The 18,422-nt window shown below is 54.2% G+C and overlaps 1 protein-coding gene across 1 annotated transcript; it reads right to left on the bottom strand.

Annotated features, from left to right (window-relative positions):
- Positions 1-1,309: 1,309 nt before the first annotated feature.
- Positions 1,310-17,020, bottom strand: LOC308146324 (protein bicaudal D homolog 1-like; the record flags this gene model as incomplete). The annotated part of the gene is given in 13 exon segments (XM_080518086.1): positions 1,310-1,648; positions 1,650-1,964; positions 1,966-2,305; positions 2,389-2,536; positions 3,479-3,677; positions 4,079-4,454; positions 4,583-4,761; positions 5,250-5,756; positions 6,285-6,471; positions 9,157-9,458; positions 10,152-10,307; positions 10,385-10,597; positions 16,799-17,020. Coding segments are annotated over 13 exon segments (3,483 nt in total).
- Between the last annotated feature and the right edge of the window lie 1,402 nt (positions 17,021-18,422).

The following is an 18,422-nucleotide window of genomic DNA, read 5'->3' on the forward strand; positions in this document are numbered from 1 at the left end:
TAATGACTATGACTGTGCACATCAGTGACTGTGTGAAAGAGAGAGAGAGAGAGAGAGAGAGAGAGAGAGAGAGAGAGAGAGATCAAGGTGAAACCAAGACATTGACTCGCACTGAATCCTGAAGCACAACAATGAGGAACGCTTGCACTGCGAGGTGTATAGTCTACAGTGTGTACAGTATATGAGTACCAGTCAAGAGAGCGTGGCGACCGCAATGGAACACAGGATGTTACTGGACGCCGTGAGCGTCACCCAATGTTCCATCTCTGTGGTTTGATTCACTTCATGCATGTGTCGTCTCAACCTGAAGAACCTAAACGCTTAAAAACTCCCATCAAAAGGTCTCGATTGATGTCCTCCTGTGGACCAATCAGCAGTCTCAGAATAAAAGGAAGGCGGGGCCACGTTGTGCTCCTTTATGTCAAATCCCTGAGCAAAGTCACTGAACATTCAGAAACCCACCGGCCGAGGCGTAGGCACAGGAAACTGGGAGCGGGGACTCTCAGGGGACACAATGAGACGGGGGGGCGGGGCGCCAGGTTCCAGGAGGAGGCTGGGGGGGCGTGAGGGGGCTGGGGGTTGTGAGGATGCTGGGGGGTGTGAGGAGGCGGGGGGGTGAGGAGGCTGGGGGGGTGTGGAGGCTGGGGGCGTGAGGAGGCTGGGGGCGTGAGGAGGCTGGGGGGTGTGAGGAGGCGGGGGGCATGAGGATACTGGGGGGGTGAGGAGGCTGGGAGGGTGGGGAGGCTGGGGGGGTGTGGAGGCTGGCGGAGTGAGGATGCTGGGGGGTGTGGAGGCTGGCGGAGTGAGGATACTGGGGGGGTGAGGAGGCTGGGAGGCGTGGAGGCTGGCGGAGTGAGGATACTGGGGGGGTGAGGAGGCTGGGAGGGTGGGGAGGCTGGGGGGCGTGAGGATGCTGGGGGGGTGTGGAGGCTGGCGGAGTGAGGATGCTGGGGGGCGTGAGGATGCTGGGAGGGTGGGGAGGCTGGGGGGCGTGAGGATGCTGGGGGGGTGTGGAGGCTGGCGGAGTGAGGATGCTGGGGGGTGTGGAGGCTGGCGGAGTGAGGATACTGGGGGGGTGAGGAGGCTGGGAGGGTGGGGAGGCTGGGGGGCGTGAGGATACTGGGGGGGTGAGGAGGCTGGGAGGGTGGGGAGGCTGGGAGGTGGACACTGGTGAGGCGTGAGGATGCTGGGGGGCGTGAAAAGGCTGGGGGGGGGGTCTGAGGAGGCTGGGGATGTGAGGAGGCTGGGAGGTGGATACTGGCGAGGTGTGAGTAGGCTTGGGGGGTGGGGGGTTGGGGGGGTGGGGGGGTCATTCCCGGGGCCGGTACGAGCTGTAGTACCGGGGGTAGAGCGGCGTGTAGTGGGTGGAGTGGCTGTACAGGGTGGAGGCGCTGGAGGTGAGGTAGGAGCTCGAGGGGGCAAGAGCGGAGGAGGAGCTATAGTAGGAGGAGGAGGGTAAGTTGTGGGAGGAGGAGGGGGAGTAAGAAGAGGAGTAGAGGGAGGACGAGGCAGGAGAGAGGGAGGAGCGAGCCATGCCGGACAGAGGGCGAGTTCGGAGCGACGGGCTCCACGCGGTGCGCCTCAGCCCCTGAACGGCGGAGCGATATGGAGCGGAGGAGGCGGAGCCGGGCTGGGTGGGCCTGGGGGTGGGGGCGGGGGGCGGGGGGGGGAGGGTGGCTGACGGGGGCGTAGTGCCGGGTCAGGCCCGAGCCGCGGGGCAACGCCGGAGAAGCGTCAACGCTGAAACTGTGGGAGTCCACCACAAACGTCCGCACGCCCAGGGTCCACTGGGAGTGAGCCATCCTCAGGGGGGTGGAGGGGGGGGTCTGCATGGAGGGGGCCTCCAGCGAGGGGGGGCTCTCTGGCGCCAGAGAGCTGACGGAGGGTGACGAGGGACTGCGAGGGGGAAGGTGAGATGTGGGCGAGGCGAGAGCCACGCCACTCGCCGTGGAGGGGCCGAGGGGGGGCGGGGGGGTCGTCCGCGAGCGCCGACGTGGGGCCGGGGGGGCCGGAGGGAGGGAGGCTGCCGGGGGCAGCGGCCGACGCGGAGCCTTGGGACGGGCTGGAGTTGGACCCCGAGGCAGAGGAGCCCCCTTTGGGGTTGCTGGACCTTGCGCGGGCCAGCCGGCCCCCCCGTGTGCGGTGGGTCTGCTCCTGGTCGAAGGCCAGGTCCTCCAGACGCTGCGTGAGCGCCAGCTTCTGCTGGATGGCCATGCGCAGGAGGGAGTTCAGGGTCTTCTTCTCGTCCTCGGCCGCCGCCAGCTGCCGCTGCATCTCGTCCAGCTGCGTCACGTACTCGTCACACCTGGACCGGGTTCAACGGAAGCGTTACGGGGGGTGGGGGGGGGGGGGTGCGTCAGCGCAGCTGGGTGGGATTTGACCTCTGACCTGGTGGCGAACAAGGCTCGCAGGGAGGAGAAGGTCGCAGCGTCCTCCTTCAGGGCCTTCAGCTCATTCCTCAGCTTCGTCATGGCGGCCGTCACCATCGACTTCTCCGCCTCGTACTTACTCTTCAGGTTGGAGAGGGCCACCTCAGCTGTCTGGGTGGAACACACACACACACACACACACACACACACACACACACACACACACACACACACACACACACACACACACACACACACACACACACACACACACACATATTGTTCAGTACTGTGATCAGGCCTGTGACACAGAACTGAACTCCAACCTGGAACTAAAACCACGTCTTTACCTCGAATAATCCGTAAAACGTTGTGGAGTCCAACACACACATAAACACTGAAGGAGTCATATCATCCATCGTTTCACCTCCTCCTCCTCCTCCTCCTCCTCCTCCTCCTCCATCTTCACCTCCTCCTCCTGGTCTGGTCGGTCCAGAAACCTCGCATTCAAAGTTTCCAGCTCCTCCTTGATTCTCCTCCATTAGAACATTGGATTCTCGGAGCTGCATTCAGAATCTGCTGTGTCTGTGTGAGCTGGACTGGCTCCGCCCCCCACATGACCATCTATGGGGAAGAGGAGGAAGTAGTTCCTCTCGTGGTGCCATGTGCCAGAGCAGAGCTGCCTGATTGTGGGAGGAGTCAAAAGGGGGAGGAGCCTACCTTGATTGTGATTGGCTAAAACCCCCGATGACACTATGTAGGGTTTGATTTCTGATTGGCTGCTTGGAGCAACACACTTTTTTAAAACCTGGAACAAGCCAGAGAGAGAGAGGACACACTGTCTTCTCTTCTGGGGCGTCGCTCCAGATGTGGAGACGATCAGTACTGCTGGAGAACTTTTAGGAAGGGATTTTAGCAGAATATCATCCCCTTAACAACGTTCTGATGCTAACGCTTTGACTCGTAAAGTCAGTCCTCACTGTGTTTTTTTGTTGTCGTTTTTTTAAGACATTTTCAATAATTTTCGTTATATAAACAGGTTCTGTTGTGACATACACAGGATTTAGAAAAAAAAAATGATCGCGATAAACAATCAAAACAAAACACACTGACCTGCTTGTTGGCCTTCAGCACGATTCTCAGCGTGGCGACCTGCTCCCTCTTGGTGCTGAGCAGAGACTTCAGCTTGAGGATCTCCTCCATGCAGCTCTCCTTGTCCTTGTCCAGCAGCGGCGCCAGCTCCCGGGCCGCGGCCCTCTGCCTGGACAGCTGCAGCGAGCGGTCCACCGCCCGCTGGAGGTGCTTCACCTGGTGGAGGAGCCGCAGGAGCCACAGGGTGAGGAGACGCAGGTGGGGAGCCGTGGCGGCACCACGGGTGTTTTTCCCGGCGAGGCGAGAAGGCCTCCACGTTTCACTACTGTTCGTAAGTCACCCGTCACCAGGGGAAATGAGCTCGTGATGACAGGAAGTTAATGCAGGCCCTGCAGTGATTGGCTGAATCACGTCACACGGCTTTTTAGTTGAAATAAAATACAAAAATACATGTTTTATTGGTGCATCTATAAGTTAACCAGGCAATAAATTATAATCTTCACACTGGAATAGAAATAAACCACTTTAAGAAAAAAAAAATCACATTCCTTGGAGGTGCTATGGAGGTGCTTTACTCCCACCCCCCCCCCCATGGTGGAGAGCGGTGACTGCCGTACCTGATCCCTGACGATGGCGTTGAGGTTGTAGATGTTCATGGGCTCCCTGCGCAGCTCTCCGGCGGGCTCCATGGCGGGGGACGAGGACGACGAGGACGATGAAGAGGCACTGATGCTGGGCGAGCGGCTGGGAGGCGTGCAGGGCGGCAGGCTCTGCTCCGACGGGACCTGGGGGGCCTCCCTGTCGCCCCCCGCCCCCCCGCAGAGGGGCTCTTTGGACGGAGACTCCGAGGGGCTCCGCGACTCCCCCGGAGTGGAGGCGCTGGACGCCACGGCCGCCAGCCGCCGGGCCAGGCGAGGCGTGAGCAGAACTTTGCTGTTGTCCGAGGACATGGCTTTGAGACTGGCGCTGAGGCCCCGGAGCCCCCGGCCCTGTCTGGGACAGACACAGGAAGACGGAGGAAGAAAATTCAATCAGAATCCTCCTGTTTGCTTAGTTGACGTTGACTTTCATCGTGTCCGAAGACGTGAGGGTGGAGCGCTGGTCCCGAGTCTCTCTGGTACCTGTAGTAGTCCAGCATGACTCGGTTGGGGGTCTCGTTGTTGCACAGGCAGACGTGGTGGTAGAGCTGAGCCAGCTCCTCGCTCAAGGTCACCAGCTCGTCCTGAGCGGCGTTCAGCGCCCCCTGCCGTTCGCCGGCTGCTGACTGTGCCGCCTGCAACTCCACCTCCAGGGTGGAGATCTGAGAGGAGAGCGACATCGTTACCTTTGGCTGGGAAGGTTCTGTGTGTGTGTGTGTGTGTGTGTGTGTGTGTGTGTGTGTGTGTGTGTGTGTGTGTGTGTGTGTGTGTGTGTGTGTGTGTGTGTGTGTGTGTGTGTGTGTGTGTGTGTGTGTGTGTGTGTGTATGGACCAATCAATTAGATATGGAATGTTAGCGGCCAACCGTTTCTGAATAAATTTCCCATACAAAGTGGATGAGAGGCACCTCATGGAGGAGATCAGCGTCCGTCGCCATGGAGACGCTCCCTGCTCAGTGTTCCACAGTGATGTAGCTACCTGACAGGCCGGTGAGCGCCGACATGCGCTAACGGCTATCGTGCTAGTAATGCTAACTGGGTTCCACAAGCCAATGTGGCGCTGGTGAAGCGCGGCGCTCTACCGAGTGTAGCTCTAGTTTTAAACGTGTCCCGGGTTTCCTGAGGACAGCCGGGTCACGACGGAGGGCTCACCTTCTCCTTTCCCTCCTTGCAGCTCCTCTCCAAAGACGCCGTGCGTCTCTCCAGCTTGTGGACCAGACCGTCCCTCCGGGGCTTCTCCTCCGACGCCGCGTCTCCACACTGAGCCAGCTTCTCCCGGAGGGCCTTCATCTCCGCCTTCAGCTCCACCACCTCCGTCACCGCCACGCGGTATTTGCACTGCAGGATCTCCAGGCCTGGGGTCTGGTATGGAAAGACCTGACCGACGTCCAGCGTGTTGTCCTCCGGGTCCCCCTCCTCCTCCCCGGCCTCCTCCGGGTCTCCGTCCAGCTCCACCGGGGTCCGGGGGTCCGGCGGGGCGGGCCCGGCGCCGGTCCGGGCCCGCTGGCTGACCCTGCGGTTCAGCCGGCGCAGGGCAGTGACCTTCTGGCTGAGGTGGAGGACCTTCTCGTGCTGCTCCGTCAGGGCGCCCTGGGCGTGTTGGAGGTGAGTCTGAGACTCCTGGAGGCTGGCCAGCAGGGCCGCGTTCTCACGTTCCACCTGGAAGACAGACCATCTCTACTCAGAACCTTCTTTCTGTCACGCCGGGGTTCTGCGGTCACACCAGACACTCCAAGAGACGGGCAGAGCAGACCTGGAGAACGACGACCCGCTGTGGCCGGGCGTAGGTCTGAGGGGTGACGTAGTAAATCTCCAGTGTTGAGACCCCACCTGTGTGTGTGTGTGTGTTCGTGTGGTTTCGTTAAGAAGACAAAACAGCTCCAACTAGTGGCCCAAACATTAAAAAAAATGATTTCACTGAGAAAACACTGAAACGCTTTGGGTTTCTGCCGTTGCCGTGGAAACGGACATCGTTTTCAGCACGTCGCTGTGTAAATGCGAAACCTTGCTGAAACGAAAACACAAAAAAAAAAAAACGGCGTCAACGGGGCCGAACCCTGAAGGACGGGAGAACGATCTGCTGGATCGGCTTCTGGAAACTTCTCCAGACTCTAAACTCGTAAACTTTTCACTCGTACTTCTCAACGAAGGCGCCCGAGAGCCGCGAGGCCCGAGGGCTGGACTCACCGTCACCAGCTGCTGCTTCAGCTTCTGGATCTCCGGCATGTTCATCTCGCTGTACAGGTCCGAAGTGGCCACGCCCTCCGGCTTACGTCCCGACGCTACCGACTCCCCGTTGGTTCTGGACGATGCCGCCGCCGCCACCGCCGCCGCCACGCCACCCTGCAGGTGACCGTTACACCTGGAGAAGAACCTGAGATTCAGGAGCAGAGCTTTTTACCCAGCGCAGCGGCTCCTTGTTTTCCACTGAGATGGTGAGACGGAGCACAGACAGTCTTTCTAGCAAACGTTTCCCGAAGGAGCATGCATGACGAGCGGATTCACCGATGCTCCGCCGCATGCTCCGCCGCATGCTCCGCCGCATGCTCCGCCGCATGCTCCGCTGAAGGCTCCTTCATGCTACCAATGGCCGCAAGTGTCGCAAGTACGAGAGTGTCCGCGGGGCGCACGCGATTGTGGCCATGATCCAATCAGGCATACTTCTGTGTGCATTCATAACGTAAAGTAACGATCCATAATGTAACGATCCATAATGTAACGATCTATAACGTAACGATGCATAACGTAACGATCCATAACGTAACAATCCATAACGTAACGATCCATAATGTAACGATCTATAACGTAACGATCTATAACGTAACGATCCATAACGTAACGATGCATAACGTAACAATCCATAACGTAACGATCTATAACGTAACGATCCATAACGTAACGATCTATAACGTAACGATGCATAACGTAACGATCTATAACGTAACGATGCATAACGTAACGATCCATAACGTAACGATCTATAACGTAACGATGCATAACGTAACGATCCATAACGTAACAATCCATAACGTAACGATCTATAACGTAACGATCTATAACGTAACGATGCATAACGTAACAATCCATAACGTAACGATCTATAACGTAACGATGCATAACATAACGATCCATAACGTAACGATCCATAAGGTAACGCTCCATAATGTAACGATCCATAACGTAACGCTCCATAATGTAACGATCCATAACGTAACGATCCATAAGGTAACGCTCCATAATGTAACGATCCATAACGTAACGCTCCATAATGTAACGATCCATAACGTAACGATCCATAAGGTAACGCTCCATAATGTAACGATCCATAACGTAACGCTCCATAATGTAACGATCCATAACGTAACGATCCATAAGGTAACGCTCCATAATGTAACGATCCATAACGTAACGCTCCATAATGTAACGATCCATAACGTAACGATCCATAAGGTAACGATCCATAACGTAACGCTCTATAATGTAACGTAACGATCCATAACGTAACGATCCATAACATAACCATCCATAACGTAACCATCCATAACGTAACCATCCATAACGTAACCATCCATAACGTAACGTTCCATAACGCAACGTAACGATCAATAACGTTCCATAACATAAAGTAACAATCCAGAAACGATCTCCACTGCTGCTGCCCGGCGTTCTCCAGCTTTCCTCCAGTACTTTATGTTTCACTTCAGGAGTTCTGACCCTCTGGCTCTTTATTTGTTATTAGATTGTGACTGTTCAGACATGAGCAGTCGCTCACAGGACACACGGTCCTAAAATCTGGGCTGCTCACGGACCGCCGCCGTGGGGTCAGAACGGACACTCTCGTAAAGGGGGCCGATGACGATTTTTGACGTCACGAGTACCGCGTGTGCTCGCGGACATTGGTGGCATGAAGGGGTCTTGAGTCTTGTGACAGCACTACCGGAGCCCCTCCCCCAGCTGAGACGACGCCACATATCTCAGCTCACCATCTTATTGCGCTCAAATAAAATAACTCATACTCTGTGTGTGTGTGTGTGTGTGTGTGTGTGTGTGTGTGTGTGTGTGTGTGTGTGTGTGTGTGTGTGTGTGTGTGTGTGTGTGTGTGTGTGTGTGTGTGTGTGAGAGAGACGGGTGGAGCTCAGATGAAAGATGCAGCGTTGCAGCCTGCGATGCTAAAAACAGCTCGTCGACCGAGTGACCGACGGGAGACTCGCTTACATCTCCGTGACGTCACAGCCAATGAGACGCCTCCGTGACTGCTGTCACTTGACACCCTCCCCCCCCCCCCCCCCCCTCTGGGTCTAACTCCCCTCTGGGTCTAACTGCCCTCTGGGTCTACCTCCCCTCTCCCTCTGGGTCTACCTCCCCTCTGGGTCTACACCCCTCTGGGTCTACCTCCCCTCTCCCCCTCTGGGTCTAACTCCCCTCTGGGTCTACACCCCTCTGGGTCTACCTCCCCTCTCCCCCTCTGGGTCTAACTCCCCTCTGGGTCTAGCTCTCCTCTCCCTCTGGGTCTAACTCCCCTCTGGGTCTACCTCCCCTCTCCCTCTGGGTCTACACCCCTCTGGGTCTACCTCCCCTCTCCCCCTCTGGGTCTAACTCCCCTCTGGGTCTAGCTCCCCTCTCCCTCTGGGTCTAACTCCCCTCTCCCTCTGGGTCTAGCTCCCCTCTGGGACTAACTCCCCTCTGGGTCTACCTCCCCTCTCCCTCTGGGTCTACCTCCCCTCTCCCCCTCTGGGTCTAACTCCCCTCTGGGTCTACCTCCCCTCTCCCCCTCTGGGTCTAACTCCCCTCTGGGTCTAACTCCCCTCTCCCTCTGGGTCTAGCTCCCCTCTCCCCCTCTGGGTCTAACTCCCCTCTGGGTCTAACTCCCCTCTCCCTCTGGGTCTAGCTCCCCTCTGGGTCTAACTCCCCTCTGGGTCTACCTCTCCCTCTGGGTCTACACCCCCTCCCCCTCTGGGTTCATTCATGAAATATTGCTCTCATATAAAAACTGTCATGTTGTGTGTGTGTGTGGCGGGGGGGCAGGGTGGGGGGGGGGGCAGTGAATGTAGTTCTCCACCTGGGCTCCTCGGCGCTGGGCGACAGCAGCGTGGTGGGGGTGGCGGTGCCGCTGGGCGGGGCGGAGGAGAACATGAGGTGGGCGCTGCCGGTGAAGGCCACGTCACACATGCTGAGGTGGAGCAGCAGCTCCCGGCGGAGGAGGCTCTTCTGCTCCCGCTGGATCTTCAGCGACTCCAGCGCCTCCTCCAGCTGGCCGTCGGAGATCTCCTTCAGACGCACCGCGTCCTGCAGCTGGGCGTTCAGCACCTCCGTCTCCTCCTCCAGCACCTTGATCTCGTGCTTCAGGCCCTCGTACTCCACCTGGGCGGAGAAGCAGCCGTCAGCCACAACGGCACCGTGACACCGGCCCCCCCACCCGGGGGGGGCTCTGCTCCCCCGGGTGGGGCGAGCAGAGCCCCCCACTCCATCGCTCTCTCTCTCTCTTTCTCTCTCTCTTGCTCTCTGTTTCTCTCTCACTCTCTCTACCTCTCTCTCTGTCTCTCTCTCACTCTCTGTCTCTCTCTCTCTCTGTCTCTCTCTCACTCTCTCTTGCTCTCTCTGTCTCTCTTTCTCTCTCTGTCTCTCTCTACCTCTCTCTCTCTCTTGCTCTCTCTGTCTCTCTCTCACTCTCGCTACCTCTCTCTCTTTCTCTCTCTTGCTCTCTCTCTCTCTCTCTCTTGCTCTCTACCTCTCTCTCTCTTGCTCTCTCTGTCTCTCACTCTTGCTACCTCTCTCTCTCTCTCACTCTCTCTACCCCTCTCTCTCTCTCTCTCTCTCTCTCTCTCTCTCTCTCTCTCTCTCTCTCTCCAGCCAAATGAAATGTCTCGTAGATTTTATATTTTTCTCACTCTTTAGTCAATATCACAACTTCAGAGAGGCGAGAAAACATCTGATGGGGTGAGATCACTTCTTCAAAACCGGCAAAAGAAACGAATCGAAGGTTTGACAGTTTCAGAACACGTAGATTGAGAAGGAGAGGACAGAAGACGTTCGGAGCGGGAGGACGCGAAGCACCTGGTTCTGCTTGAGCGTGGACACCAGCTTCTGCAGGGAGATGTTCTCCTCCTCCAGCTCGCTGTAGTCCTGGAGGAGGCGCGCCTCCCTGAACTTGTACTCCCGGACCTCCTCCCTCACGCGGCTCCGCTGCAGCTCCAGCATCTCGTTGCTCTGCTGAGACAGAGCGGGAGGCCTGCTGCCCTCAGTGTGCCGGGGGCCGGCGGGATGCGAGTGTGTGCTGCAGTGTGTACCTCCCGGAGCTCCTGCAGCAGCGTGCTCAGGTGCTCGCTGTCGGCCCGGGCGCCGGAGGCGCTGGCCCGGCTGTGCTTCAGCTCCGACTGCAGCTCCAGCAGCCGGCCCATGTAGTAGGCCTCCTTGGAGGCGGACTCCTGCAGCAGCGTCTCCTCGTTGCTCTCCCCGTCCTGGGCCACCTTGCGCTGGGTGGAGTAGGCCTGGCCGAAGGCCTGCGACAGCAGAGGACAGAGGCTGACCTCCACCAAACACACTGCATCCTGTTTCTGTCACTCTGACCTGTCAGGTCACACTGAGAACCACACACACACACACACACACACACACACACACACACACACTAATAACGGACATCAAAACGTGTACTTGAGTAGCGTGACATGACGTCCAGACGGTTGTTTCTTATCCACCTTCAAACTGCTTTTCTACTGCAGTTTATGTTGCTTCCACAAAAGCTTAAAAAAAAACTACAAGTACCAGCTGAGGACATTTTAGTTTTAAGGGTCTGTAAGGGGCGTTGTTAGCCAGTCAGTTGTTAGCCAGTCAGTTGTTAGCCAGTCAGTTGTTCGCCAGCCAGTTGTTAGCAGTCAGTTGTTAGCAGTCAGTTGCTAGCAGTCAGTTGTTAGCCAGTCACTTGTTAGCCAGTCAGCTGTTCGCCAGTCAGTTGTTAGCCAGTCAGCTGTTAGCAGTTGTTAGCCAGTCAGTTAGCCAATCAGTTGTTCGCCAGTCAGCTGCTAGCAGTTGTTAGCCAGTCAGCTGTTAGTCAGTCAGTTGTTAGCAGTCACTTGTTAGCCAGTCAGTTGTTCGCCAGTCAGTTGTTAGCCAGTCAGCTGTTAGCAGTTGTTAGCCAGTCAGCTGTTCACCAGTCAGTTGTTAGCCAGTCAGCTGTTAGCAGTTGTTAGCCAGTCAGTTGTTAGCAGTCAGTTGTTCGCCAAGCGTACGGCAGCCCGGACTGTGGTGGAGGCAAACTGGGGTCTGGGAGGAGTTCGGCGAGGCCATGGAGGAAATTCTGGCAAACCGTCCGGCGCCGCACATGTCCCCGGTTTTTTTTTCTTAATATTTTGCCAGTCACCATAATAACAAGGCGGTGGTCTGTCCACACAACCATTTGCAAAACATTGTAAACATGAAACTGTTTTGAAACTGAAAGCTTTTCCCCGGCTCCAGACTGACACAACTTCATCAGTTCTTTCCCTGAAAGGACACGAGCTGAAACCACTCAGAGGGAAAGTCTTCCGTCATGAAGCGTGCAGATGGCCAGCGTTTTTAAAAAGTGGCACGAACAGGCGATCGGCACTGGAGGAGGAAGAGAATGTGGCGCTTCCTCCTCGTCAGCTCGTCGTGTGACGATGCACCTCAACACAAACAGACGCCACAGACGAGCCTCAGGACAAGTTCAACGCCGCCGCCGCCGCCGCCTCACATCACGAGCGCCGCCATTAATCTGTTCATGGTCGACCTGCAGTGGAGCAGCAACACGTCAACGACCTGCCCCGTAACATTCGCCGGTGAAATACGACTCACACACACACACACACACACACACAGGTTAGGGTCTCCGCTGCCATACATCATTCAGAGGAGTCGACGTTACAGGAAAGTGGCTGCAGCCTGTTACACAGCAAATTCATCATAATAACACTAAATTATTCTTCCCTGAAGACACACACACACACACACACACACACACACACACACACACTGCTCCCTGGGGGGATTAGACTTTGTCAGGATTAAGCGTAGAAAACAGATTTATAGTCGCAGTGAAAACATCTTGATGCAGACACATTTTCTATCAGACACATTAAAAGATTTTAGCAACAGAAGTAACAACTTTATAACTTCATATATATATATATATATATATATATATATAGACAGGCTGATAATGTGTTTATTCTACATCTGTGACGTGTGAAAGTTTGCCAAGATATCATGTCAAAACAAATCAAAATTTGAATGGCAAAAAGAAAAAAGAAAAAAGAAGTTCACACTTCAAAATGTCCTGGACTGGATTCTCTTCTGGAACAATCCTAAACAAACACTCTGTGAGGACAGACTGGAGCTTCTTTCAGGATTTAAAGGAGATTGTTTCTGGTAAATGACGCAGAATTGAAAGTGTAATTTGAGCCGGCACTGGCCCAGCTACACTCCGTCCTTTCTCCATCATGCTGTTTGACCAGTGTGACCACGGAGACAAAGCACGACCACTGCGAGAGACAAGGACAGACCAAACACTCCCATCACAAGGCTCACGAGAAGGAACGGCGCAAATGTAATCATCAGGGCGTCTCTCATTTCTCTATCGCTGCAGGTGACTCACAATATTTACTGGACGTGGGGCTTAAAGCCCCCTGCTGACAAACGAGAACAAAGGAACATATGCTGACCGTATGGAGGGAAACGCCATTGGTCATGTGACCCCCCCCCCCCCCCCGTGACTCCAAGTCGGCTAAACGCGAGTTGTAACAGATCCGCTCTGCACGGTGACGCAGCAACAGTCTGTGCTCACACCTTCCCCTTTTAAGATTGATATACTTTAAACAGAAATATCAACTAATTTAAATAAACCTTTTTACAAACAAGACTGATATTTTGCTAATTAGCCATTTCCAGATTCCCTGGTGGTGCCCCTTTTATTATTAATGATTAACGACTTTATTTAAATTAATAATTTTCCATTAATAACTTATGCTTGCTAATTTATTAACTCTAAATAATGAACCAATTATTGTAGGAGTTGTTCATTAGTACATAACAGTTTTCTTCCATTAATGATTAAAAACATTTTATAAACCTTTTTCCAGTGATTTATAACTTTTATTAATCTATTGCTTGCAGTAATTTAATGCTAACAACCAACTAAAAACCACTTAAAATAACTGATTAACTGAATCTCAGTTGTAAAACAGAAATGGTCAGAAGCTCAGTGGTTCCACCAATCAGACTGAAGGATTTCCCTCCGAAGACTCAGGTTAACCTACAGTTTCATCCCCAGTGGTTGTTGGTAGAGATGCACCGATACCAATACAGATACCGATACCAGCACCGGATATAAGAGTACTCATGAAAGCTATGGTTTCCAAACGGCTCTTTGAGTGTTGCAGGTCGCCAACCCCTGGTCCAGTGGACAGGAGTCAAGGCGTGGTCACGGTCCATTGCGTCGCGTCGACCAGGGGTCCTGTTTGGACATTCTTATGACATCCGTAGAGGACATCCATGCAATGTCCAGAAAACACGTATTCTTATTTTCCCTGAACAGTTCTGGAGGAATGGAACTGGACCGTCTCCAGAAAGGAGGCGTTCAGACAACTTTGACTCTCAAACCTGCTGCTTGGGGTCAATTCTCGCAGTCAACATGTGCAGAAGAGCCGCTGTCTGTGAGTCGCACCTCTGACAAACACTTCCTGCGTATTTGAAACTGATTTCTCCGCGATCCCCTGAAGGATCCCTGCGTCTCTCCCTCAGCCAATCGGACAGCCGGCGGATCGATGGGAACCCTCCGGGCCTGTCAGAGGACAGTCGTCCTCAATCTGGACGAAGACAGAAGCAGAGAATGACTCTCGCTCTCCTTCACTTTCTCTCTCTCTCTCTCTCGCTGTCTCTGTCTCTCGCTCCCTCTTTTTCACCGCTCCCATTCAGGTGAATGAGGATTTAGGGAGAGGATGATGATGGTGAGAGGAGGAAGGCAGGACAGGGTGTGAGTGTTAGAAGAAGTCACGATGTTTAATGCGGCTCCCTGGGAGCTGCTCCTTCTTTTCTTTCATCCCATCTTTCCAGCTTTTCTTTGTTGACGTCAGCCGGTCTCCTTCGCACGACCTTTTCTTGTCGGCCACTCCGTCAACAGGACAAACAGTGATTCTCCCGCCATGAGACACGAGCCACCGCCATGCCGGACATCACAAGGGATTTGGTTTTTTTTCATGTTTTAGACCTGCTGGGAATGGTTGTGTTTCCATACCGGTGTAGATATTGTGTTAATTGTACGGTGATCAACTGAAGCCCTGAGGTGGATGTTAACGAACTAACGATTTGAGGCAGAACACAAAAATGAGGTCACATGAAGTCGTTGATTAAAAGTCTGAGGGGATGTCTCTCACCACAATAACAACAGCATCTCTGCTGAAGGCGGAGCTTATTCGCACCTGATTACACCTGATCCACACCTGATCCACACCTGATTACACCTGATCCACACCTGATCCACACCTGATCCACACCTGATTACACCTGATCCACACCTGATCCACACCTGATTACACCTGATCCACACCTGATTACACCTTGTTCACACCTGATCCACACCCGATTACACCTGATTACACCTGGTCCACACCTGATCCACACCTGATTACACCTGGTCCACACCTGATCCACACCTGATTACACCTGATCCACACCTGGTCCACACCTGATTACACCTGATCCACACCTGATCCACACCTGATCCACACCTGAATACACCTGGTCCACACCTGATCCACACCTGATTACACCTGATCCACACCTGGTCCACACCTTATTCACACCAGATACATACCTGACTCACACCTGATCCACACCTGATCCACACCTGATTACACCTTGTTCACACCTGATCTACACCTGGTCCACACCTGATTCACACCGGATACATACCTGACTCACACCTGATCCACACCTGATTACACCTTGTTCACACCTGATTCACACCTGACTCACACCTGATCCACACCTGATTACACCTTATTCACACCAGATACATACCTGACTCACACCTGATCCACACCTGATTACACCTTGTTCACACCTGATTCACACCTGACTCACACCTGATCCACACCTGATTACACCTTGTTCACACCTGATTCACACCTGACTCACACCTGATCCACACCTGATTACACCTTGTTCACACCAGATACATACCTGACTCACACCTGATCCACACCTGATTACACCTTATTCACACCAGATACATACCTGACTCACACCTGATCCACACCTGATTACACCTTATTCACACCAGATACATACCTGACTCACACCTGATGCACACCTGATTACACCTTGTTCACACCTGATTACACCTTGTTCACACCTGATCCACACCAGATTCACGCCGGATTTATACCTGATTCACATCTGATCTCACAACAGAGTCACTATCGAGTCATTATTGAGTCACTACAGTCACTATAGAGTCACGAGGTTTGAAACAATGATTTTTTTTGTTAGTTAATCATAGAATTTCTATGAACTACTCAAGTACTGAATTAATGACTCGTACCTTCCTTTCAAATCAAGAATGAGTTTTGTATTGGCAGACAATGGAACCAGAAACATGGATGCAGTTCAGTCAGTCTTTTGCCAGAGTCCACATTTAAATTTAGCTTCTACCATGAATGATTCAGACAAACATACATCGGACACGTGTGAGCTCCAGTGGAGTCAGACTGTCTCGTGAACTCGTAAGCAGCACAGCGTGGTTATAAAACCGACACAACAAGAAAAGGCTGGATTGAGAGCCAGGCGCACCGAGGGAGATTAAAAAAAAACAAAAAGGTTTTAAAAAGCAGATAAAGCCTGCTGGGTTGTAGGATTGTGGTATTTCTCTTTCTTTTCCAAATGTCTCATCGAAGAGAGAACCTTCACATTTGATTCTAACTGTTGGACTGAGACTGAGTAAAGAAAATATATATTCAAATAATATGTATTCAATGTGCAGTTTAGGGACATTTTCAGATGTGGACAAAGTCATATCTGAAGAATTAGCATTATTTGGCGAAAACAAGTGGAAATAATTAAAAAGGAGCTGGTTTTGCTTGTAAGTGTGAAAATCTGCTGACGTCATGTGAACCTGCGTTAAGGAGCGCAGGTTCACGTTCATTGACTTCACAGCAGCCGATAAACATCTGGAGCAGCTGGACGTCCCCTCAGCACCAACTGTCCACGTCACCACGGAAAGTTTCAACCTCCAGGAAAGTCCGGACGTTTGTTGACATTTTAACCGTCTTCACTTCAATCACACATTTTTCAGTAATCCATTACTTTCACTGATGCCAGGTAATCGCATATTTGGATAAAGAACGAGTGTGTGTGTGTGTGTGTGTGTGTGTGTGTGTGTGTGTGTGTGTGTGTGTGTGTGTCCCATTGTTCCAGCAGGTGCAGCGTCACCTCGTCACCGTGAACATCCTCTGGATACGAACTCGTCCCGTTACCTCCCACACACACTGCGTTACTTTGGCCCGTGCTCGTTACTCGTCCCATGGTTTGCCCGTTACTTGCCCCGCAGCGCGTTGCGTTACTCCGCTCGTTACTCGCCCCAACGGCGCGTTACTTTGCCAGTATATTTCCCCTCGCGGCGCGTTACTTTGCCCGCTACTTGCACCCCGCAGCGCGTCGCCCCCGCGGCCGGTCTCGCGCGCCCCCACCTCCTGCAGCTGCTCCAGCTCCATCCTCAGCGCCTCCTGCTCGGCCTCCAGCTCCGCGTTCTGCTGCTTCAGGCTCTGGTTCTCCTCCAGCACCACCAGCCCGCACTCCGCCGCGCGGATCTTCTCCCGGTTGGCCTCGGCCAGCTCCCGGCTCAGCCGCTCCACCTCGGCCCGGCACTGCTCCACCGTGTCCCCGCAGCCCGCTCCCCCTCCGGCGGCCATCGCCCCGCTGCTCCGAGCGTCTGAGGCGCCGCCGCCGCCGCCGCCGCCCCCCCCGCTGCGAGGAGTCACTCCTCTGCTCTCATGCGGAGGTTGAAACAGGAAGCCGAAGTCCGCAGGTCTCCTCACAGCGCCTCCATCTTTCTCCTCCTCCCTCCTCCTCTGAGCCGCCTTTCTGCTTATTCACCGGCATCAGGACGCAGAGCGGCCGCAGCAGAGGAGGAGGGAGGAGGAGGAGGAGGAGGAGGAGGAGGAGAGGAAGAGGAGGAGGAAGAGGAGGGAGGAGGAGGAGGAGGAGGAGGAGAGGAAGGAGGAGGAGGAAGAGGAGGAGAGAGAAGGAGGGAGGAGGAGAGGAAGAGGAGGAAGGAGGGAGGAGAGGAAGAGGTGGAGGGAGGTGGAAGAGGGAGAGGAGGAGGGAGGAGGAGGAGAGGAAGAGGGAGGAGGAGAGGAATAGGAGGGAGGAGGAGGAGGAGGAAGAGGAGGGAGGAGGAGGAGAGGAAGAGGGAGGAGGAGAGGAAGAGGAGGAAGGAGGGAGGAGAGGAAGAGGAGGAGGGAGGTGGAAGAGGGAGAGGAGGAGGGAGGAGGAGGAGAGGAAGAAGGAGGAGGAGAGGAAGAGGAGGAGGAATAGGAGGGAGGAGGAGGAGGAGGAAGAGGAGGGAGGAGGAGGAGAGGAAGAGGGAGGAGGAGAGGAAGAGGAGGAAGGAGGGAGGAGAGGAAGAGGAGGAGGGAGGTGGAAGAGGGAGAGGAGGAGGGAGGAGGAGGAGAGGAAGAAGGAGGAGGAGAGGAACAGGAGAAGGGAGAAGGAGGAGAGAGAAGGAGGGAGGAGGAGAGGAAGAGTAGGAGGATGCGGAGGGAGGAGGAGGAAGGAGGAAGAGGAGGGCTGAGTAGAGGAAGATAAGAAGGGTGAATGAGGAGAGAGAAGGAGAGAGGTGGAGGAGGAGGGAGAGGAGGAGGGAGGAGGAGGGAGAGGAGGAGGAAGAGGAGGTGGAAGGAGGAGGAGGAAGAGGAGGAGGAAGAGGAGGTGGAAGGAGGAGGAGGGAGGAGGAGGAAGATTAGGAGGAGGGAAGAGAGAGAAGGAAGAGGAGGAGGAGGGAGGAGGAAGAGGAGGAGGAGAGGAAGATGACCTGACTATTACCTGAGTTGTATCAGACTAGTATCAAGAACACCTTGCAGGACTACTAGAAATGGTTTCGCTTCCTAAAGCTGAAAATGTCGCGCGGCAAAAAATTAAAAAAACGTGGCTCAATAAAACCAAGTGTTCTCTCTTCTTCACACACTTTCCTTTTATACCCAGTCCACCTGGAAGGTTCCGCTCAGGCCCCGCCCCCGACACGCCCACTTTCTACCATAAATGGTCAAAGTGCCTCGTCAACGTTTTAGCAGCTCAATCAGCCTGTTGATCTCC

The sequence above is a fragment of the Blennius ocellaris genome, assembly GCF_963422515.1.
Source record: "Blennius ocellaris genome assembly, chromosome: 22".
In the NCBI taxonomy this organism is placed as follows: Eukaryota; Metazoa; Chordata; class Actinopteri; order Blenniiformes; family Blenniidae; genus Blennius; species Blennius ocellaris.